Source organism: Propithecus coquereli, unplaced genomic scaffold (assembly GCF_000956105.1).
Source record: "Propithecus coquereli isolate 6110/MARCELLA unplaced genomic scaffold, Pcoq_1.0 Scaffold20, whole genome shotgun sequence".
NCBI lineage: Eukaryota > Metazoa > Chordata > Mammalia > Primates > Indriidae > Propithecus > Propithecus coquereli.
Genome location: NW_012144967.1, coordinates 13139921 through 13162293, shown reverse-complemented (window position 1 = coordinate 13162293; position 22373 = coordinate 13139921). Strand labels below are relative to the sequence as shown.

At 54.9% G+C, this 22373-nt stretch overlaps 1 protein-coding gene across 3 annotated transcripts in view; it reads right to left on the bottom strand.

Moving 5' to 3' along the window:
• SEMA4B (sema domain, immunoglobulin domain (Ig), transmembrane domain (TM) and short cytoplasmic domain, (semaphorin) 4B) overlaps nt 1-22373 on the bottom strand; it is a 36500-nt gene that overhangs the window by 5697 nt on the left and 8430 nt on the right. Inside the window, exons 2-8 of one of the 3 annotated variants that reach the window (XM_012643722.1) lie at nt 18398-18634; nt 4511-4674; nt 4282-4344; nt 2349-2447; nt 1574-1685; nt 1173-1286; nt 897-1048 (exon numbers count right to left, since the gene is read on the bottom strand). In XM_012643722.1, coding sequence (XP_012499176.1) covers nt 897-1048; nt 1173-1286; nt 1574-1685; nt 2349-2447; nt 4282-4344; nt 4511-4674; nt 18398-18512 — 819 coding nt within the window. In that variant the 5' untranslated portion in view covers nt 18513-18634. The other 2 variants (XM_012643721.1, XM_012643723.1) reach the window with 2 other exon arrangements.

The following is a 22373-nucleotide window of genomic DNA, read 5'->3' as shown; positions in this document are numbered from 1 at the left end:
GGAGGCTGAGACAGTAGGATTGCTTGAGCCCAGGAGTTTGAGGTTGCTGTGAGCTAGGCTGACGCCACGGGACTCACCCCAGGCAAGAGAGTGAGACTCTATCTCAAAAAAAAAAAAAAAAGGAGAGAATTGGCCGGGCACAGTGGCTCACATCTATAATCCTAGCAGTCTGAGAAGCTGAGGCAGGCAGACTGCTTGAGCTCAGGAGTTCGAGATCAGCCTAAGCAAGATCGATACCCCCTCTCTATGAAAAATAGAAAAATTAGCCAGACATGGTGGCACACGCCGTAGTCACAGCTACCCAGGAGGCTGAGGCAGGAGGATCGCTTGAGCCTAGAGTTTGAGGTTGCTGTGAGCTATGATGACAACACTGCACTCTAGCCCGGGCAACGGAGCAAAACTATCTCCCTGCTCCCCAATAAATAAATAAATAAATAAAAGCAGGGACTAGCTGGGCATGGTGCCTCACACCTGTAATCTTAGCACTTTGGGAGGATGATGCAGGATGATCACTTGAGCCCATGAATTCGAGACCAGCCTGGGCAATAGTGAGATCCCATCCCCCACAAGAAAAGGAAAAAAAAAATTAGCCAGGTGTGGTGGTGTGCAACTGTAGTCCCAGCTACTCAGGAGGCGGGAGGATCACTTCAGCCCCGGAGTTGGAGGTTGCAGTGAGTTATGGTGACGCCACTGCACTCCAGCCCCAGCAACAGAGTGAGACTCTGTCTCAAAAAATAAAAACAAAACAAAACAAAAAAAAATAAAGGAGAGAAAAGCCAGGAGCTAAGCTAGCTCTTCCTCTCTGGAGGATGGGGAAGGTCACAGATTTGTGATCCTGCAGCCATGGAGCCTCTGGGGTCCCTGGGGTGGCCACCCTGATGGCCTGTCCTCCTCACCTTGCAGATGCGGGCAATGCGCGACACGATGGTGTTCTCAAAGAACTCAAACTCTTGGCCAGTCTCGCTGAAGAAAAAGTAGATCTTGTCATCGTCACCTTGCAAGCTGCCCAGGCTCTCGGGAATGTAGGCTGAGGCCACAAAGGCTGGGTCTGTAGGGGCCAGTGGGGAGCTCGGTCAGCCCAGGAACCCTGGAGACAGGACCTGCTGGGGGAGACTGCACCCTCCCTAGGGCCTCCGTGACTGTCCGCTGGCTGGGCAGCAGGAGGACTTCACCTTGCAGCCAGTTGAGGGAGCTCTCAGTCTTGGTGGGGCGGAGGCTTTGGCTCCGGGAGATGGCCGGGTCATTCCCCTGGAAGCTGCTGACTGTTCCCGTGTAGAGCTCGCCATCTGCCAAGAAAACATTCCCAGGGAATGGCAATGGCCCCCTTGGCAGAGCCCTTTCTCCCTGCTTAGGGCCCAGAGTGACCCCAGCGCTGCCCGTCTTGTCGATGGTACACAAAGGAGGAAGCAGGAACTTGGAAAAGCCAAACCCGAGGCCAGCCCATGAGCACTCTGCACCCCTGGGAATCAGCCTGGCATGGACCCACCAGCTCAGGCCTGGGACTAGCCCTGTGCCCCTGCCTGCCCCCAGATAAAGCCTCAGCGAGCCAGCCCATAATGTGCTCAGTACTCACCAACCACTAGGGCTGTGGACTTGAAATTGGGATCAAAGGGACAACGGCCCTTGCCATCTTCCAGGAGGACATTCCCTGCCTCATCCTTTGCCAGAGTGAAATTCTCCATGTTCTGCAGGGGAGCAGACGGGTGGGCTCAGGGTGTGCCCAGGAATGAGGAATGGGCTCAGCAGGGAAGGGGAGAAGGGTGCCAGAGGAGGCAACTCTGCAGGCAGGTGGGGTGTGTGGGAGACAAGGGAGCAGGTGTCAGAGAGGCCGTTCTCCTTGCCCCAGCACCCAGGACACGGTGCTGCCCCGTCTCACAGGGACCCAACGTGGCCAGCATCAGCAGACCCACTTGGCAGAGGAGGTGAGGCTTACAAAGTGATGCGAGCCAGGAAGCGGCAGCAACGTGATTCAAACCCAGGTATGTCTGACTCCAAAGCTGGTGCTTCAGCCCCCAGCCTCAAGTGCCAGCCTCTGTGGGGCGTGTGTGCCGGGGAGGGGTGTACAAGGTAAGACAAAAGAATCGCCCAGGGGAAGGGTAGAGAAGCTGTAGGAAGCAAGAGAGGGCAGCGAGCTGTGGGCCGGACAGATCTCTGTGCGTGGGTGATCGCATGTCCCCCACCTTCCCCTGCAGGAAGATCCCGGCTATCGGGGCCAGGCTGGGTGCCAGGGTGGTGGCCTCAGGACTCTCAGAGCCCAGTGCTACCTAGAAGCTGACCCTTGGGCGCTGCCTTTCACCAGGGCTCCGTGCTAAACAACAGCTCCCTTGGGGTAAGAAGAGGGCACTCACGATGTAGGTGCACACGGGGCTGAAGGCCGCTGTGCCACAAGTGATCAGGTGGCTGCTGTTGAGTGGCAGAAGGATCTTGATATAGTTTTGACAGTCACGCTGGGGGAAGGAGGGAGAGGATGTCAGGCGCAGGCACACCACCAGGGGGCACCGCCGAGCCCTCCCTACGAGGCCCAAGGCCAGGCCGGGGGATGGGCCTCTACTTCCCTACCAACAAATGAGAATCCGGGAGCCTCCTGGGGCACAGGAGACTGTGTATGCTGCAGGGGCCGCGGGGCCCAGCTGGTTAAACTTTCCTCTGGTCTGGGAGGTGAGGGCACAGAATCCCACCGTCTCAGGTTGTCTTGGCCGCTCAGTCGTTATCTTCAGAAGCCCAGTGAAAACCGTGGGTCCCACCCAACCAACCTAGCGAGCAAGCCACAGCCCAGGGCAGGAGGGAACACTCAGCCCAGGACCCGGAACCCAGACTCCTGCATCACCTCTGCAAAGAGCCTCTGATCACTCCCTGGAAACCATGCTCTTCCTGAGATCTTTCCACTTTCATTGACAGCAACTCCCTCTTTTCCGTCTCCAAGGCCCTAAACCCTGGAGTCGGCCTTGACTCCTCTGGTCTGTCATGTCCCACAATTTCCCATCAGGAACTCCTGGTGGCTCCACCTCCAAAATACACCCGGCATCTGACCACGTCTCGCTCCCTGCATTGGTATCGTCCAGGTCTGAGCCACTGCCGCCTCTCGCCCCTCGCTGGGCTGTCTCCCTCCCTCTGTCCTCACCCACGGAGGCTACTTTCTACCCCGGCGGCCAGTGACCCTCTTAGAACACAGGTGAGACCACATCTGTGCTCTGCTCAGCCGTTCCCTCGCTTCCCAGGTATCTCACTCAGAGCAAAACCCACCGCCAGCTCCCTCACCTCCTGCTGATCGCGACTCAATACCACTTGTCTTTTACTGATCACCTTTTTAAATTGATTTTTTTTTTTTTTTACTGGTTTTTCTTTTTCACAATTAAATCAGTACCCACATGTGCATGGACACACAGCAAGTGCTTAATAAATGTTAAATGAATAATGGAACGGCAGTCAGGACTTGAACCTGTGACTTGACCCAAGTCCTGCCCTCTTTTCCTTCATGTTCGCTGCCACCTACTGCACTTGGGACCCGGCAGCCTCTGGGAATTGTAGGGAGTCTTCCAGGAGAGCCCTGGGTTGGAGCAACCCCACCCAATGGTTTGGCCAAAACCAAACCAGAATCTGTCAGTCAGACCTGCTACAGCAAGGACCATCTGCAGAGCACACAACTGCCACTCCACCCAGTCACTGCTGGTGCTGGAAGCTGACATTTATTTGGCACTTATGCCAAGGTGCCTTATACCTTTAGCTCACTGAATCCTCACTGTAAGCCCAGTGAGACAGGCATCATTATCCCCATTTTACAGGTGGGTACACTAAGGCTCAGAGAGGTGAATCTAGGTCCAAGAAGATAACAGGTATAGGGCTGGGGGCCAGGCGCGGTGGCTCATGCCTGCAATCCTAGCACTTTGGGAGGCCAAGGCGGGGGGACTGCTAGAGCTCAGGAGTTTGAGACCAGCCTGAGTGAGACCTCATCTCTACAAAAAAAATATAAAAATTAGCCAGGCATGGTGGTGCATGCCTGTAGTCACGGCTACCGAGGAGGCTGAGGCAGGAGGATCACTTGAGCCTAGAGTTTGAGGTTGCAGTGAGTTATGATGATGTCACTGCACTCTAGCCCAGGTGACAGAGGAAGACCCTGTCTCAAAAAAAATAAAAATAAGTATAGGGCTGGGAATCAAACCCAGGTCTGGCGATCTCAGAAGACCAGGCCCTTTCCACCACACCTGGCTGTATGTGCTCCCACCTCCTGCCTCCGTCCTCCCTCCCTCCCGCAGCCCAGCTCGCCCCCAGGTGCCTGCTCACCTGCGGGTCCTTGCCCTTGAAGCTGCACTGCTGTTTCCTCTCTGCGTCTGCACTCCACCGCAGCTGGGGAACGGGAAGGGAAGGGAAGTGTGCAAGGGGAATGGAGGATCCTCCGAGCCTCCCTCCTCTCCCATCTGCATCATCCTCGGACCCAGAAGGTCAAGCTTCCAGTCCATCCTCCCTTTGCCATCCTCTGCCCAGCTCGGCAGCCCTGGGCAACATCTCTCACCTGCTGGTACTCCCCGCCTGGCAGGAAGCTGAAGTTGCTGTTCAGAGCAAAGAGGGCCTCCCGGGCACCCACGTACAGAGTCTCGCCATCCCTGCTCAGCAGAAGGGCCGTGTAGTTGGTGATGTTTTCAGCTTCAAATCTGAGGACTGGCCGCTCTTCAGAGCCTGGGGAGATGAAGGTGGATGTTACCTGGAGCCACCCCTCCCATGAGACACCTCTTACACCAACCTCTAGAATAGGCCCGTTTCATGGAAGGCAAGTCAGCAAGGCGATGGGTGGCAAGGGGCTCGGGGAGGGGAATGGCATTCCTGGACGCTCAGACATCACGTAGAAACAATGCACAGAGATGGATGTAAAAGAACATTAACTACAGCACCATTCACATTCATGAAAAATTGGAAGAGTCAGTCCAACCACAGGGAACTGGGTGAAAATAAATCATGATTCTCTATTTGATGGAATGTTACGCAGCTGGGAAAAATGTTGTATTAGAAACGCCTGAAAAACAAGCAAGAAAGGCATGGTCAAAATATGAAGCAAACTAAAATATAAAGTGATGGTTTCTGAGCACATAATATGAAGAAAGGAAAATACATTTAACACTTTCCTTTGATGGCATTAGACCCAAAGAGAAGGAAATGTGAGTGCGGCCCATTCCTCAGCCCTGCAGTGAACGTGAGTTACGCTGGCAGAGCAACGCAACGGTGGGCAATGGTCTTCGATGCCGAGCGCCACCCACGGTCACTCATGGGAGACTGACGGTTATGAAACAGAATGGGACGCCATCGACCTTGACGCCAGGGACTTGAACATACAACAGACAGACATCATGATGGGGGGCGGCGGTTAGGAGAGTGGAGACTCTAATGTCTTCACCTGAGAGCATAGAGGGTCACAAGATGCTGTCAGTGGCTAATGGAATAAGAAACAGAGGTTTAAGTGTATTATTTTAAGTTGCAAAGGCAACCAGTAACGGAAGTACAGCGCGGTAGCGGAGTCGTGTTGGGAGGAGGTGGGGAAGGGTGCTGTAAGAGACGGAAAGCCTTATTTTTCTCAGCAAGTCAGGAAGTCAGATGAGCCAAGAAACAGTGGTATAAGCATCTTTCTTGCAGATACGGAGGAAGCAACGGCAGAACAAGAATGCTACATGATTAAAAGCTGTCCCTTTCAGATAGGCCTAGGGCTGGGGACAACTGAGACAGTTTTTGCTTTTACAATGAACCATTCTACTCTTAAAAGAACAGTGCATGCATCCTTGATACAAACTGTAAATATCTTTCATTGTTGCAGAATATGTGATAACAAGGAAAGACACTAATTATCCACCACCAAGTGAAAATGAAGGTTATAAAATAAATAGTTATGTATGGTCAGATTCTACTTTTTGTGGGAAAAATATAAACACAGAAATTCATAAGGACGTATCACAAAATGCTGAAGAGTGGAATCTCTGGTAGGATAGGCAGTTTTCTTTTCCTTTTCACTTGTTACCATTTTTGGATTCTATGATAAACAGGTTATATTTATGTAATGTGAAAGACATAAACTAGAGAGAAGGAAGGAAAAAAAGAAATACCCTATGTATCTACCAGAGTACTGGTTATGCTTTGAGTAACTAATGGGTTTGGAGAGAAATTATTTTAAAAACTCTAAGCAGCTGATGAGAACAGAAAAACAAGCAAAAGCAGCCGGCCTGACCAACCCCAGGCGCATCCAGCTGCCAGTGGGTCGCGACCACACACACAAACACGGTCTCGTGAAGCCGAGGCAGCAAAAAGTGCAACATGCCCAACCAAGCAGCTGTGAGGATGAGTTCAAGTGTGTTTACACGTCAGGTGTGTTTACATACCACCAGCCTGGTTCCACAAAGGGCAAGGAAACACAAAGAAAAGAAAGTAGTGAAATAGCAACATTAAAATCAGGAGTGGAGAGAAAAACACCTCTGAAGGGAACACCTAAACCGCAAGGAAGAAACATTCACACAAGCGGGTCATAACTTTGCACAGCTACAGGCTCACATTAAGTGCTGGGCCTCCCAGTGGCCAAAGAAAAAAGAGAAATGAAGTTACTTCGTCCTGGCGGTCCAAGAGGAGGAGCGCATGCCAGCCTTTCTGGAGAAGCTCAGCTTGTTACCGGCAGCCGGTGCTGAAGGAAGCCCTCAGGCGGAGCTGCCCAGCAGACCTGCTGAGGCGGGGTGGACAGCACCTCACTCATCGACAGGATGACACGGTCCCGAGGCCATTCCTCGTGACATCTCCTGGTGAGGGAAGGTGGTGACGCACGGGGACCAGCACAGGAGTTTATGGGGAATGTGTTGGGCTCTGCAGCTGGGGGTCTTGTCCCACTCGAACTAGTTAGAAGTGGCGCTGCGCTGAGTTCACAGGGGAAGGTCCTGCCCGAGACCATCCAGGGCAGCTGCCGTCCGAAGGTGACTCGCTTTAAACCAGTAAGAGCCTCTCTTTAGGAAGCCCAGAATCACGGGACTCTAGGCCTCTGCCCGAGGTTTCTCACCCTGCACCACTGCCCGTCGGCACTCCATGCGCTCGGAGGCCCAGGCGAAGCTCCAGCACTAACCCCCCACTTCTCCAGATCAGAAAATTTCCCAACACACTGGGGCCCGTCACGTTACTTGTACTTTAAGCCATGAACCGATGGGCCGATTGGAACAAGCAGCCTGACACTTCTGTGCCCTGCTCTGGAGAAGAACCACCCCCCTAAGGAGACCCTTCTCCTCGGCACCCACAGGTCCACTCCGCTGGGAAGGTGCTGTGCTCAACCCGCCTCGGATGCTAACTCCCTGCCCCCCACGACAACACTGAGGTGGGTACTGTTGTTATCCCCAGTTTGCAAATGAGGAAATCAAAGCTCAGAGAGTTTAAGCAACTTATATGAAGCCCCACAGCAAAAAAGGAGCTTGGGCAGGGTGCCAGCCCAGGAAGCTTCCTTCCTGAGCCATGGTCTGCAGAGCACAGGGCGAACGCTCCAGCTTCTGGGCTTGCCTCCAGAGATTTGGATGTGCCGGTCTGGGACGGGGCCTGAGAACGTGCCGTTTTACCAGCTCCCGGGTGATTTGGAAGTAGGCAGCCTAAGGACCACACTTTGAGAAGCATCAAGTAGGCCCTTCTGTAGGGCACTGTACCCATCATCTCACTGAGCTGTAGTTTCCTCATATATGTTAGTGGGATAATGAAAAAACTAAAACTCACAGGCGTGTCATGAGAAGCCCATGAGACCAGGACAAAGAGCTGCTCTGGCCCCTCCTTATTTTTTTGCATCCTCCACGAAGTTTTCTGAAAGCAAGGACTGGTTCAAATTTGCCCATGTTTATCTGCCTGCAGAGGCGCATTTCCACCTGAGCAGGTGCTCGTGAGTCTGAGCAGCAGGCTGCCCTTGGACTCTGTCCAGACACAGAAATGCCAAGAGTCAGAGATAAGCCTAGGTCCCAGGTGGCAGCTCAACTCCACGTAAGCCTGGGCGAGGAGGTGGAAACCTGCCAAGGGTCCTGCAGACGGCGTGGCCAGCCTGGAGGGGAAGCCGGGATTCAGGCCAGTCCTCCAAACTAGCAAGCTTCTCAAGAACCCCCGGACTCCTCCTGCATGTTGGGAGTACAATAAATCAAGTGATAGAAAGTGGAAATGTGCCTTGGAGAGTGGGCCAGGGGCCCCCTACACCAGGCATCCCCATTCTGGGGATTCCCTGCCACGCCTGTCCTCGTCCTTTCACCCTGAGCCACACACGTGAAGCCATGGTGTGCTGACGGCTTTGGCCCCATGGTCCCCCCTTTCCCCAGGGCTGGCCAGTGGGGGGCTGGCTTCCCAACTGGGAGTCTCAAGAGGCAGAAATTAACAGCGCAGACTGGAGTCAGAGACCTGGGTTCAAATCCAGCCCCTGCCACCTGCTAGCTGTATGCCACCAGGACCAGCCACTTAACCTCTTAAAGCCTCACTTTCTTATCTGTCGAATGGGGAAAATAATAGCACTTTGCCTCATAGGGTTGTTATGAGAAGAAATGAGATTATGTATGTAAATAATAATATACATAATAACCCACATTTACTGGGAGCTTTCTTCAAAACAACTTTGCACACGTTATCTCAGGGTGGCATGATGTCTGGCACACGATCAACACTGAACAAGTGGCTCAAAAACAAATCCAAAAGCCCTGCAGGAAAATCCAGCCCAGCCGGAGCTGCCAGAGGGACGGGGCTGCTGGGGGGAGCTGGGCCTCTCTCAGCACATAGTTAGAGACCTTAGCCTGGCGATTCTAACCTAGGCCTGCACCTGGTCACACAAGGGTCTCCTGGCCAAAGAAGAAAGCATCAGCTCAGAAATGGGGACATGTGTGTTACACACATGTGCTGTGTGCATGAGCTGGTCCGTGCTCAGTGCTGTGAACAGTGTTGTGGTCTAAGCGCCCAGGTGCCTGGGGTCACCTCTAGAGTGACAGAGCAACAGCACAGATGTCTGTGCAGGGCCCTGCCTGAGCCTGCCTCTGTGTGTGTGTGCGCGCGCGCGCGTCTATGTGCACCACACCGCAGGGCCTGTCCGTGCTTGTGTGCTCGCTCCTGGGCGCTCTTTGTGCAGAAGTGACTCGGGGGCCGGGGGAGTCCTACACTTTGCTCCCTGTGAGGGCTGGTACACCTCAGGGGCAGTCTTAGTTTTTATGTTGCTCTCTGTTGTGCCAAAGAGAGTGCCCTGCTCGGTGTCCTGGTCTGCCTGTGCTGCTCGGATCCATCTTCCCAGCGGGTTCGTCCAGTACGAAGAAAACCGGGCCTGTCCGAGACTGCGGCTGGTTTTCCCAGCCAGGATGAAACCTCTCCATCCACCCAGGGCAGGCCGAAGCTGGCGGCTTCTCCAGGGCCAGCGCTCTCGCTAGGCAGACCACCCTCCAAGAAGGCAGGATGGGGGCTGGCCTGGGGCTGCCCCAATGCCAAGCCTCCTTGGAAGGAGAGGGCATGCTGGTTTGGGCAGTCAGAGCCACCTGCGGAACCCACTCCCCAGCCCAGCGGGTGGGACTCTCAGCAGGAAGTGACATGGGAACAACTCAGCCCCCAGCCCCATCCAGACCTTCCCTGTCCCTGTGACTCAGCCGGAAGCTTGGGGCTCTCTGGGGTGAGACGGGAATAGGGCTCAGCACCATCCCCACCCCGGGCAGTCCCCGCCCTGGGCCAGGAGCGAGCTGGGGCAGCACTGTGACTCAGAGCCCCACCCCACCTTTCTCTCCACCGCTGACCTGGCCCCAACATCCTGTCCTGCACAGGCCCCGGCAGGATGAGGCCAGAAAACACCAGCTTCCCTGTGGAGTCAGAGCAGGGAAGGGCCTCCAATGGGGGAGGCAACCAGCTGTCCCTGCTGCCCGCAGAGAGGGGCCCGGGCGGACGAGTGCCTGGAGAGCCTCCGGGACGCTCTGTTGGCGCGCTTCTTCCCCAGCAACTCATGCCAAGTTGCCAGACTCTGGACCCCTCGTGCGGCCAGCAGTGCTGACGGGGCAGCAGTCGGCAGCAGACGGGGCACGGCTGGCTGACCTGGACGCTTCCTTCCCTCCACGCCGCCCGGCGCTGGGGCAGGGCTGCCTGATGGGCAGGAAGAAGCGGGCAGCCGCCTACCTCCTCCGCAGGCTGTATGAGCATGGAGGAGGGGACCGAACACGCTGTCACCAGGCCAGCGCCAGGGCAAAGTCCCCAGCCAGGGGACGGTCACTGTGTGCCAAAGGTCCTCCCCACAGGCTGAGGTAACCAAGAAAGGAAAAAAGGGCTGGAGCACCCAGCCTCCGTGCACTCGTGTTCCTGGGGTGGGCACCTTCCGGAAAGCTGCCTCCCAACTGGCCCCTGCCAGAACCCCCAGGTGGCCCCCAGCTGGCAGGGCCAGCACAGCCCTAACCTGGGACCTGTGCCACGGCGGCGCAGCCTGCTGGCATCGCCTCAGGAGCCCGCCCTCCACCGCCCACTGCAGAGGACCACCCAGGACCACGGTCAGCTCCTCTGTCCGGCTCAGGGGCTGGCTCTTGCCTAACAACCCCTCCCTCCTGAGGCCTCTGCCCCAGGGTCACCTTCGCCCCTCACGGATGCCTCCACTTTTTCTGAGGAAGTCGGGGCCATTCGGCATAAGCAACCTCAACTCTCCACACCAATCTCAGGGACCAAATCCTGGGTCATCAACTCTACCTCTCAGAAAGCAATTTGTTTCTTCAGTGCCCATTCTAGAAATGTTTGTGCCTCCCTCCTCGCTTAGACAAACTCCTGAAGAGAACAGCTGCCCGTGCCGTCTCCACTCCTCCCCGCCATTCACCCCTCGATGGAGTCGGGCCGCAATCAGCCCCACGGTCGGCAGGGCCAGCCCTGCCACGGGCCAGGGATCCACTCACCTCCAGACCCCGCACTCGGGTCATGCCGCCCTCGTGAGTCCCCTGTGCTCTAGGTGCCTGTGCCCCAAAAGTCTCAAGGATGACTTTGCAGCTCCCTCACACTCCTCCTGGGCCTCCACTCCCAAAGAGCTCGGGTAGTTTAGCACCTACCAAGCCCTTCGAATGGATCGAGTCGTAGAATCCTCACAAGGCTGTCGTGACGTAGGGTTTATCGCCCCCATTTCAGGCGGGAGTCACCCAGGTAGGAAGAGTGGTGGGGTTGAGATCTGAACCCAGGCTGTCGGGCTCCAGAGTCTGTCACATTGACACCCCTCCTGTCTCAAGGCTTTGTTCCTGAATGTTCTCGCTGTCCGGGGTCTGCTCTTGGCCCTACTCTTCCTACTCTGCGCAAGCCCGGGGGTCACACACGCATTCCCGTCACTTCCACGATGTGGATGCTGGTGACCCCCAAGTGCGGATCTCCCTCCAACACGCCAGACCCCACGGAGCGGGAGACCTTCCGTGGGCACCTCCCACCACTGCCTCCCCTCTTCTGGTCCCACTCCCTGGCTTGGGCTCTGTCTGTAGAGCACTGCTCACCAGGCTGTCACTTTCCTCTTCCCTCTCCCTCACCTGCAGACATCCAATCTGTAATCAGATCCTGCCAACTTCCCCTCCTCAGTATTTTCCAAATCCATTCCCCTCCCTGACTCTTCTTTTTTTTTTTTTTCCTATTTAGTGGCTTCTTGGTGTATCCTCCCCCTCTCTGATACCACAGTCCTGAGCCCGGTCACTATCCTCTCTCACCAGGCCACCATGGCTGCCTCCCAAAAGGCCCCCTGCCTGCAGGCCAGCTGCCAGCTGTACCTGGAGGGCTCTCTAGTAGCTGTCACTGTCCTGTATAAAACCTTCAATGATGCCCCATCGTCTAAGCTCCTAACTCACCAGCCCATCGCCCACCACCCCCCCGTTTCAACTGAGTGACACGGAACTGCAATGCAAGGCCCGTTTCTCATCTCTGCTCTTTGCTCCAGCAGTTGCCTTTGCCTCGAAGGCCCTTCCCTTTGACTAACTCACACTCCTCCTTTGAGACTCAGCTGGGTTTCACCTCCTTCGGCAGCCCTTCCTGAATCCCCAGCTGGGCAAAGGTCCTTCTCTGCGTGCCCATCATTTCCTGCTCACACCTCTCACAGTGCACCTGCGACACGGCGACGATCACAGTGGGCTTTCTGTGCCCATCTCTGCCACCAAGCTCAGCACGCCTTGAGGGTCAAGGCCATGTCTTACCACATTTGCTATACCCGATCGGGTGAGTTCCAAGCACTTATTCCATAAAGATTTGTTGGCTGAACAACTGAATGACAGAGTCCCCCAGTTCAGAGTGCTCTGGTTCAAGGAGGGGCCCCAGATTCAAAGGGAGCAACATGAAGGTCCTGAAGCTTCATGCTCACAAGTGTCTGAGAAGCACTGCTTGCACTCTGCCCCCTCCCCAAAGCACTGAACACTCAGTCCGAGAATCCTAGGGGCCACAGATAGAAGTATGACAGCTTAAAGTGCTGCAGTGAGAGAGGAGACAAGCCTCAGGGACCAGACAGGGCACTGAACGTGGAGTCACAAGATCTGTGTGTGAATCTCAACTTTATCACTGAATTGCTGTGCAACCCTGGACAAGTCACCTGCCCTCTCTGAGAGGGAGGCCTTGCAGGATTGCTGGGAAGACCAAGCTCTGCACACATGAGCGACCACTAACATCAGGTGCAGCCCTGCCCATGCCCCCCACTCCTCCCACTGGCTTCTTTCCTCCCCACTCTTGCTCTAGGCCTTTTTCGCGTGCAAGTTGCTTTCCCCGGGCGAACACCCAGCACCCTGGCCGCCTGAGAAGCCCACTCCTGCAGGAAAGGGAAGGGCAAGGGTGGGTGAGGGTGCAGCCACCCAGAGGCAGGAGCCCTCTCTGGAAAGGTGGCTGCTGAGCCCCAGCTGCTTGCTGCTCCATGGCGTGGGGGCCAGGCCTTGCTAGATCTTCAGAAAAGCTGGAAACCTGGATTTTTGTGTAAAATTTCCTGAGTTTTAAATATCGGCGACTTATTTAAAATTTTTCTAAAGCACTTGCAGGCTGAACAAAATCTATCTCCAGGCTCGCTCTGGCCCAGTGTCCCTATTTGCACAGCTCTGTCAGAGACATCTGCCCCAGTCCCCTGTTCTGTGGGGGCCTTGGCTGGATCCCTTGTCCTGTCCAGGGACTGACTTCAACAGATTTCTTTACCAGATGGAAATATGTACCCATAACTACATAAGGGCTAAGCTGGGTCATTTCGCTACTTTTCTACAGTTCACAGGTGAAGCGGAGGCAGCTGTCCCAGTGAAAAGAACATAGTTACTGAATCAGAGAACTGTGCCCCAAGGCTCGGTCCCAAACCTTTCTAGCTGCGTGACCCTGATGATATGAGTTAGCTTCTCCGAGCTCCAGTTTCCTCAGCTGTATGACAAAACAATGCACCTTCACACCCAAGAGCGGCGCCTGGCACATAATGAGCACTCCACAGTGAGCGTTCTTCCCTCCTCCTGCTGCTGCCCCTCCTGGAGGACCAGCCAGAAGAGGCTAGGGAAGAGGAAGCCAGTCGGTTAATCGGCCCTGGTTAGGAGTATGGTACCACGAGGGCTCCTGTCTCCTACCTGCTGTGCCCGCTCGCCACAGGCCCCCACCTCTCAGCAGCCCACTGCACTGCAAACTTGGCTAACACGGGGGCCCGAACAAGTGCAGAGCAGAAAGCTCCCAGCAAGAGCGAGAGCACAGGCTTGGGAAGCAAAACTCCAGGACCTGAACGAAATGCCTCACCTCCATGGCCCGCAGCCATCCCACCTGCAAGACAGAATGACTGAGAGCCTGGTGCGGGCAGTAGCTCCACCCGTCACCTCACGTGCTTCCTCCTTCTGGGCACTGCATGCTGAAATCCCAGATGCGCCACCTAAGGGCTGCCTCCTGCCCCACGGCAGAGATGGTCAGCAAAGCAGTGGCTAGGGAGCGACTGGGGACACCCCACAGGGCTGGGAGAGGAAAGGCTTGTGGCCTTGGGAATGGCAAGAGACAGAGTGGAGCCCTTAGAGGACCTCAGGCATCTGTCCAAAGATGGCTCCCTCCATGTGAGCTGTTCTCTTCCCTGGACATGGGAGAACGCAAGGAGGAGGGGCAGGGAGGGCAGGCTGGGGAAAAGCAGCTGAAGAATGTAGCCCAAAAAGACTCCCCAAAAAGCCAATCTAGCGAGGGCAGGCCTGGACCACAGGAGCCTCGCGTTTTGCTGTTCCTCCTCCTCCGACCCCAAGAAGGACCAACAGAAGCCCCTTGAGCCCTGCACTAGCCTGAGCGCCGACTGGGGGCTGGCGGGGCACAGGCCCTAAGAAGGGGATAAAGGAAGGAGTGACTGATGACATGACCAAGTCCAGCCTTTCCTTCAGGCCTGTGCCATCCCCTCCCTTTCCTGAAGGATAAATGTGCTGGTACATCCAGATGTGCCCCAAAAGTTGTGCAAGCTTAGCGCTTTCCTGGGCTGGCACGTAGGCATTTCAATACCGGCTGAATGTGGGTTATGCAGCGGGCAGAGCAGAACCAATGAGGGGCAGGGAGGGAGAGTGTGATCTAGCCCCAAGCACGGGAGGTTCTTGGGGCAAAGGAGGATTTTGAAAAGATGGAACCAGGAGCACTTGAAAACTAAATCAAGCAAGATCCCTAGGAATGACCTCCAGTCAGCCCCCGGGTTGTGGCCTTGTCTTCTGCACCGAGGCAGGGGGGGCGGTCTGCACTACTTGGTTCCTCTGCACAGTGCAGCCCTGGCCTGGCAGGGGCGGGCCCAGGTCTTGGCACCCAGCGGAGGGCCTGAATACCGCCAGCACTCAGACAAGATATACCAAATTGATGCAAATGACCTCACCAAGCAAGGCTGGCAGGGAATTTCTAGCACAGCAGAGCAGAAGCTGCTACCTTTTACTGAGGACGTAGCACGTGCCAGGCACTGTGCCAAACACTTTACATATATTATTTCATGTAATCCTCTCAGATCCCTGTGAGATGGGTCCTGCTAGTGTGCACATTTTCCTAACGTGAAAACACGCTTGGAGACGGCTGGGAGCTTGCCCCGGGTTGTGCAGTTAGTGAGGGTGGCAAGCTAATTCCCAAAGCCGGGCCCTTAGCACCGCAGTTGGATCTCTTTCCACTCAGCTCTCAACAGCCACGCAGGTGCCAGCCCACAGGACAGAGCTGCAGACAAAGGCTCATGGTGGGCAGAGGCCATCAGTGAGAGGCCAGTAACCAGCCAGAACACTCACCAAGTGGCCAGCATCATGGGCTTCTCAGGGCAGCCTTGACCCTGCGTGCCTGCTCCAGGGTCAGAGGACAAACAGCTGATCCGCAGCAAATGGCCAGTTCTCCCTGCTCAATGGGGTTTTGTTGACTGTGGTTTGCAGGCCCACAGATTTATGTCCAATCTGCTTCAGAAACACTGTGTCCAGAGCTTTCTAGCCAGGCACTTCTGGGACGGGGGAAATTAAAGCTCCCTTTAATTGTCCAAATAAGGGGACCCAATAAGACTTTGATGAGCCACGGGAGCAGGCCTGTTCTGTTCCTTCCCCTGTGGCCAGGCTAGGAGGCACTGGGCCCCTTGGCCCCCACACCGGCTGTCATTCCCACTCAGCACCTCTCCTGCTCCTGGCAGACACACCGCTCCCGGAACCCCACGTGGCAGTTTCCATTGCAAAGAACCCACGCGCCACATGCTTCTTTCACAGAGACTCCTTTCACAGAGACTTCCAGCCACCCCTGGAGCCCCCAGTAACTGCCCCCCGGTACTCCTCCCACTAAACTGGCCACTGGGTGGACAAGTGAGCCCCCTGATCCTGAGCACCCCAGAATGTGCTGCTTATCAACTGTAATGAGGGCTCCATATGAAGGACCCCAGCTGCAGGGCAAACTGGATGCTCTACTTCAAGGGATTTTGTTTTAAACCCTGGACATAGCCCACTGTCCCTAGGCATCCAGGTCTCTGGATGACAGGAAAGGGGATGTGGCCTCCAGTACCATACCTCTGTCTCTGGGAGGCCTGTGAGGGAGAGACACTATGGCCCTGGGCCCAGCATCCATGGTCACTATGGGCCTACCTATGATGGGTGCATTGCCAGAACACCTAGTGAGCCCCCAGGGATGAGGCAGGAAGCTGCCTGGGGCCACACTCAGCAGTGGGGGAGCCTGTTCAGTCACCAGGGCATTCCCCTCTGGGACTCCCAGCCAGCCCAAGCGCGCAGGCAGGTGGGGGTGGGGGTGAGGCACTATGAGGGCTGGAAGGAAGCCCAGAGAGGGGAGCACTCTGGGGCCTGGTGGCAACGCAGTCTGATGTGGATACGTGCTCCTAAATTCAGGTGGCTGGGGTGCTGCTAACCTATTCCAGGGCTCCCCTCTGGGCGGACCCAGCCCCAAGAACACAGCAGAAAGCATCTTTTCCGCCAGGATCCCCAGCTTGCAGAGCAGAGTGTGGACTGCATTTCAAGTTCTCTCAACCCCTCAGCTGGGCAAGTTCGTACAGTGCGCAAAATGCGTGCCCAACTACGGCAGCCCTGACAAGTGAACCCATGTGATCTGAGCAGGGTGTGCCGGTGTGTGACAGAAGCCTGGGGATGGTCACAAATTTGTGGAAGTGGGCCAGGTCCTAAAGCTGTGTAGGCGATAATAATAACCAAGTGCTCTAGCTGCTCTCAGAAAGCAGGTCCCCTCGGTTCCCCCTCATAGCTCCCTAATTCTGTTGTCTAGTTACCCTGTGAGTGGCCCCATCCTGTTCCAGAGTTAACACAAGACCTACTGCCTTTGACACAGCTCATGAGCTAGCCCAGCTTTCCCGGGGCCATAAGTGGAGGCCATCGGAGCATTTGTGCCCATCTCACTGTGTCTTCTCCCAAAGCTGAGAGAGTTAAGGGCAAAGGGAGTTGTGGCCACAAGGGAAGTGGTAGCAAGGCAGCAGTCCGGGTCTAGATACACCTGTTCACCTTACTTCCCAAGCTGGGGTACCCAAGGGGCTGCAGTCAAACTAATACCCCGGCGCCATCTCCACGCCAGGGAGAATCAACCCTAATCTGTGCAGGATGTGCGGGAGTGAACTCTGAGCTAAATGCTTAATAAGAACGACAGCTAACACTTACTGGGCAGTTTCTGTACCAAGCCCTGTCCTAAGGTCTTTTCAAACATGAGCTGATTTAATCCTCACAACCTTGAGGTAGGTGCTATTATTATCCCTATTTTACAGATGAGGAAATCCAGACCCAAAGAGGTTAAGTAGCTTTTTGAAGGTCATATGGTTACTAAGTGGCTGAGACAGGATTTGAACCCAGGTCATTTGCAATGTTTCAGATAGGGGTTCAGATACGGTAACTAGAGGCTACTAGGGCCCTACCTTAGGTGCTGATTCTACTGTTTCCTTTTGTAAATAGGATGCTTTTAGGGGTGGGGACGCTGTAAGGAGAAAGAAGTCTGGTATAGTTTCAGTTTGGAACCTCTAATTTATACATGCTTTATTCCAGCGCATACAACCTGAGGACCAACAAGTTAAAGGGCGTGGAGATATATCTGTTGGGCACCTGTATACTTTAGTATACTAGGAGTAATAAACCTAGTTTCATTAAATCCCCAAGACAGCCTTGCAAGATACCTACGACTGCCAGGAGCAGAAGGTATGACTTGTCTGTACTAGAAATGGGCTAGGGATCCAGGACCCTCTGAATCCAAAGCCTGAGGGCCCCGGGGGATTTGGAGAAGCAACTAGATGAAAGGGAATAAGAAAAGGGAAGAATGAAGGGCTGGAAAGGGAGGTGGTCACAGACTCGGATGTGAGCACCAGGAAAGGAACTCGGCCAACAAGGTCGGTACTCCCAAGTCACTCTAAGGAGGGGTCACTCCCAGGGCTTGGGAACCTCAGCGCCCAGAGCTGCCCCCATCCCCGGTCTGGTCGCTCCTAGGGACTGGGGATCCCTCTATGTCGGGGCTGAGGGCTGCAGGGGTCAGCCAGGGATAGAGGGGCAGGGAGGGAGGATCGAGCGCACGCCCCACCACAGCTCCCGGCCCTGCTGCGACTTGCTGGGAATACCAGAACCCCGGTGTTTATAGGACGGCAAGCACGGGCCTCCCTCAACCCCGCGCCGCCCTCGGGGGCGGCACCGCGGCTGGCTCTGGTCAGCATCAAACACAGCGAGAGGGGCAGTAGGACCAGCGGGTGGCCAGCACCGCCCCCCAAGTCCCCACCGAAAGTGCACACTCCTAAAGGAGACGAGCGGGGGCGACAGCGCGCGCGAGACCCCCTCCTTGCCCAGAAAGAAAACGGAAGAAAGGGGCCCGGGGCCCCACAGCTCCCCTCTCTTACCCTCCCTCCCCTCAGCGCTTTGAAAAGAGGAGGGGTCGCCCCCGACATGCCCCCTCCTCCGTCCTTTGTCACGGCCACCTCCGCACGAAGCCCCTCTCCCGCGGCCCTCCCCTCCCCGGCCCGCGCCCCCGCGGGGTCCCCGGCACTCACCCAGCTGCAGGCTGACCCGGGGGCTGAGCGCCCACGTCGCCGGCGGCGGCAGCACCAGCACCAGCAGGAGCGGCAGCGGCAGCAGCGGGGCGGCCGGCCAGTTCCCCCGGCCCATCGCGGCGCGCGACTCGGACGGCGTCCTGCGGCTCCGGCTCAGGTGGCTCAACTTGACTCGCGGGCGGCGGCCCCGCCCCGCAGTCCGCCCCCGACTTGCTCCGGGGGCCTCCGCCTCCCAACCTAGGGGGTGTAGGTGGGAAACCGGGTCAAGTGGGCTGCTGCGACGCGGGCCCCTCCGCCCCCGGCACCGTGGTCCTCGTGCCAGCGCCTGTCCCCCAGCCACGGCCGGGACGGAGCTCGCCCGCGAGCGCCGGAGGGCGGGGCCGAAGGAGGAAGTGGGGCGGTTAGTCCTGCCTCTCCCCGCTCCGCTCCTTGCCCGGCCCGCCCCTTCCCCCTTCCCCAGCCCCCGGCGCTGGAACCACGAGGGGCGCCAGCTGGGTGCCCTCCTCTGGGGGCGCGCCTGGAGGGGCCAAGCCGGGCGTCCGTAGTTGCCGAGGCCGCTGGAGCGCGGGGACGCTGACGAAAGCTGACCCCCAGTGCCCCGCCCCCACCCCGCAGACCCTCCCACCGCCGCCCAGGCCCGGCCCCAGCCTCTTCCGGGCCCTCGGAGACCCTCCGTTTAGCGGCGTTGGGAGCAAACGTGCGTCTATCCGCTATGTGCCCCATGCTCCTAGCACCCACTTGTCTGCGACCTAAGGAACTCGGCCGAGCTCCTGCTGCGGCCAGAGGGAGACCCGTTGCTTGGGAGTATAATTTCTGCACGGGTCCACCCACCGCAGGTCACGGCTGGGCACTCACTGCAGGCTCAGCGCTTAGTCTAGGTCCCCTGCGGGGTCATCCATGCTTACAATTCTGTCCACGCGAAGCCGAACACGCGAAGCCCTCGGGTGGGGCGAGGGCAAGATTAGCTTATGTGGGATAATAGCATTTAATGTACTGCCAAGAAACTGAGACCTACAGAACCTGCATGTGGCCCCGAAGGGAAAAGAACCCTCTAAGGCTGGAGTGGAATACTGGAGGCACCTAACCCAGTCTTCCTGCTTCTGCTCTGCTGAGACCAGGGGTTTCCAAGGACAGACTGGACGCCTTAGTGGGTTCTGAACTCAATTTAGGGGATCCCCAACAACATTAAAACATAAACGAAAACCAAAATATCAAAGTGCAATGATATAATAAATGGTAAGTAAGTTTTGGAAAACCTGTTGCAGCTTTTTCCTACATGTGCACAGGATTACAGTAAAATACAGTCATTTCTCCTGTAGTTAGAGCCAAAAGGAGCCTGAAAACTTCTGCTGGTCATTTCCATAGCAGTGGGGACCATTTCTCCAGGAATTGGCTGCAATTGCAGGGAAGCTCCTCTTCACCCCTAGCCAAAATCAGCTGCCTCAGAGCCACTTCCTTTTGCTCTTCTTCCCACCTCTAGAGTCTGCCACATCTTCTCCTGCAGCAGAAGGGCTGTCAGAGGGTGGGCACAGCGCCCACATGGTCCCAGGTCTCCTCTCTTGCAGCCAAGCTTCCTCACGTTCCATGTGTACCTCCACCATCCCGACACGCCCCTCTGTCGATATGGTGCAGGCCAGCACACCCTTTTTAGAGGGGCCCACAGCAGTGGACACACAATTCCACATGGGATGCGGGCAGCACCCAGGCACCCATAGTTCCACCATTGCCCAGGCTGGGATGCTCTATTAGTGGAGTCTATTAATGGAGTCAATCCATCTATAGCCAGTGATGCCCAAGCTTGTATCTGCAGCCCAGACCCGTGTCCCGAACTCCAAATGGCCTCAATGTTTCTACTTGACTATCTGATAGAAATTTCAAACCCAGCACGTCCCACACTAAGTTCCTGATCTCTCCCCCTTCTCCCCAAAAATGTGCTGCAACTAAAGCCTTCCCTCCCTCATTTAATTGCAATTTCATCTTTGAGTTGCTCAGGCCAAAAACCTTTACTCTAGTCTTTTTCAGACGGAATTCACTAGCAAGTCCATAATCTGACCACTTAACCACCTCTCCAGGCCCCAGGCCACACTCCTCCTTCTGATTACGGCAAGGGCCTCCTAACTGTTCTCCCTGCTTCCTTTCCTCCCTTGTTCCCCTACAATCTATTCTCAACACAGCAGCCAGAGTGAGTCTAAAACAAAAGCCAGGTCAGGGCTCTCCTCTGGTCAAAACCCTCCAAAGGTTCCCCGTCTCACTCAGAATAAAAGCCAAAGATCTTACTTGCAATGATCTGCAAGGCCCTAAATCATCCTCTCCACCCTTGCCGGGGCATCCTCCGCTACTCTCTCCTCGCTCGTCCACCCCACGTAGCGGTGCAGTAGCCTGAACACAGCAAGCACTCTCTGTTTCAGAGCCTTTGAGCAGTTTTCCACCAGACAGCCACGTAACTGAGTTCCTTGCTTCCTTCAAATCTTTGCTCACATATCACCTTGAAGAATCTCAACTTCCTCCCAATATTCCTCTTTCCCCAAGGTATTTTTTTCAAAGCACTCATCACTTACTAACAAACTATATGACTGGGTTATTTGTTGTGGTTTTCTTTATTGTCTGACCCCCTCTCCCCAGAATGTGACTCAGAAGGACAGGGGTTTTATCCTAATCCTCTAGAACACTGCCTGGCCCATGGGAAACAGGCCCTGAATAAGTGCTGGCTGAATGAATGAATGAAGGAATACAACCTGAGTCACAGAATACTGCTGACTCACGTCAGCTAACAGCCAGAGCTATTTTTTGATATCAACTTTGGTCCAGTAAGAGTTCCCGCAAACCTGAAATTATGCAATTAACTTTTTCACCCTAAGCACAGGACTTGGTAATTACTGCTCTTAAATCTATTGGTTCTGGCTCAGACTTCATCCCATTGAGGTCATGCTGGATATTGATTCTGTTTTCATACATTTGGCGTCCCTTCCTAGTTGTGAGTCATCTATAAATTTGGTAGCATTCCTCATGCCTTTATCCAAGTCACTGATAAAAATACTGGGTGAGCAGACCTAACACCCAGACCTTGGTTTCTAAATACCACTCTCTAATAAAAGGAACCAACACTCCTCGGGAAAGTCTTGGAATGAAAGGGAGAGTACAAGGTAAACATGGGATGTTCTATTGGGCCAGAAAGCAAAGAAGTGATCAAAGAATAATGGGGTCATGTCAAAAGGACACGGGAGCAGTCTGATGACCAGCTGGAGCATCAGAAGGCATAATGAAGTAATTTCATTTTTTAAATGAAATTAAAAAACAATCCATTAGTCCCCAGTGAAACTCAGAGAGAGAAAAGAGAAGGGGTGAAAAACAAGCTTTTCTTTACAGAAAAATGCTGGCTGATAAATGTACAATAAATGAAAGAAGTAGAAAATCTAGATTCAAGCAAGGATCATCGATGGATGCGAAACCACTGGGTGGAAGACTGTTAGGAAACTGTATGTTAACGAGGTCTCAAAGTCTGTCCCACAGATGATTTACTAATCCCTTACAAAGGGAAAATGTATCTCTAAAGGAGAGATCTGGTGGCCATCATCTTAACCAAGGGGCCAAAAGTAGCATCGCCAGTAATGATGATGCTACCTGACATAATTTACCTCCTGATATGATGCAGTAAGAAGTACACAACATCATCAATCCTTGTAGCATTCTTGCCAAAGGTGTTTAACCCAGATCTAGTAACGAGGACACCATCAGGCACATCCAGCAGAAGGAGCATTCTACAAGACAACTAGCCTGGACTCTTCTAAAAGGTCAATCTGATGAAACGCAAAAAAGACAGGAGCGCTCTTTTAGGTTAAGAGACTAAAAATACATAATAATCAAATGCAATATGTGAACTTTGATTGAATCTTGGGGGAAAAAATCATGGAGCTATTGGGAAAATTTTAATATTGACTGTATATTAGCTGATATTACGGCATTATTCTTTTCTTTC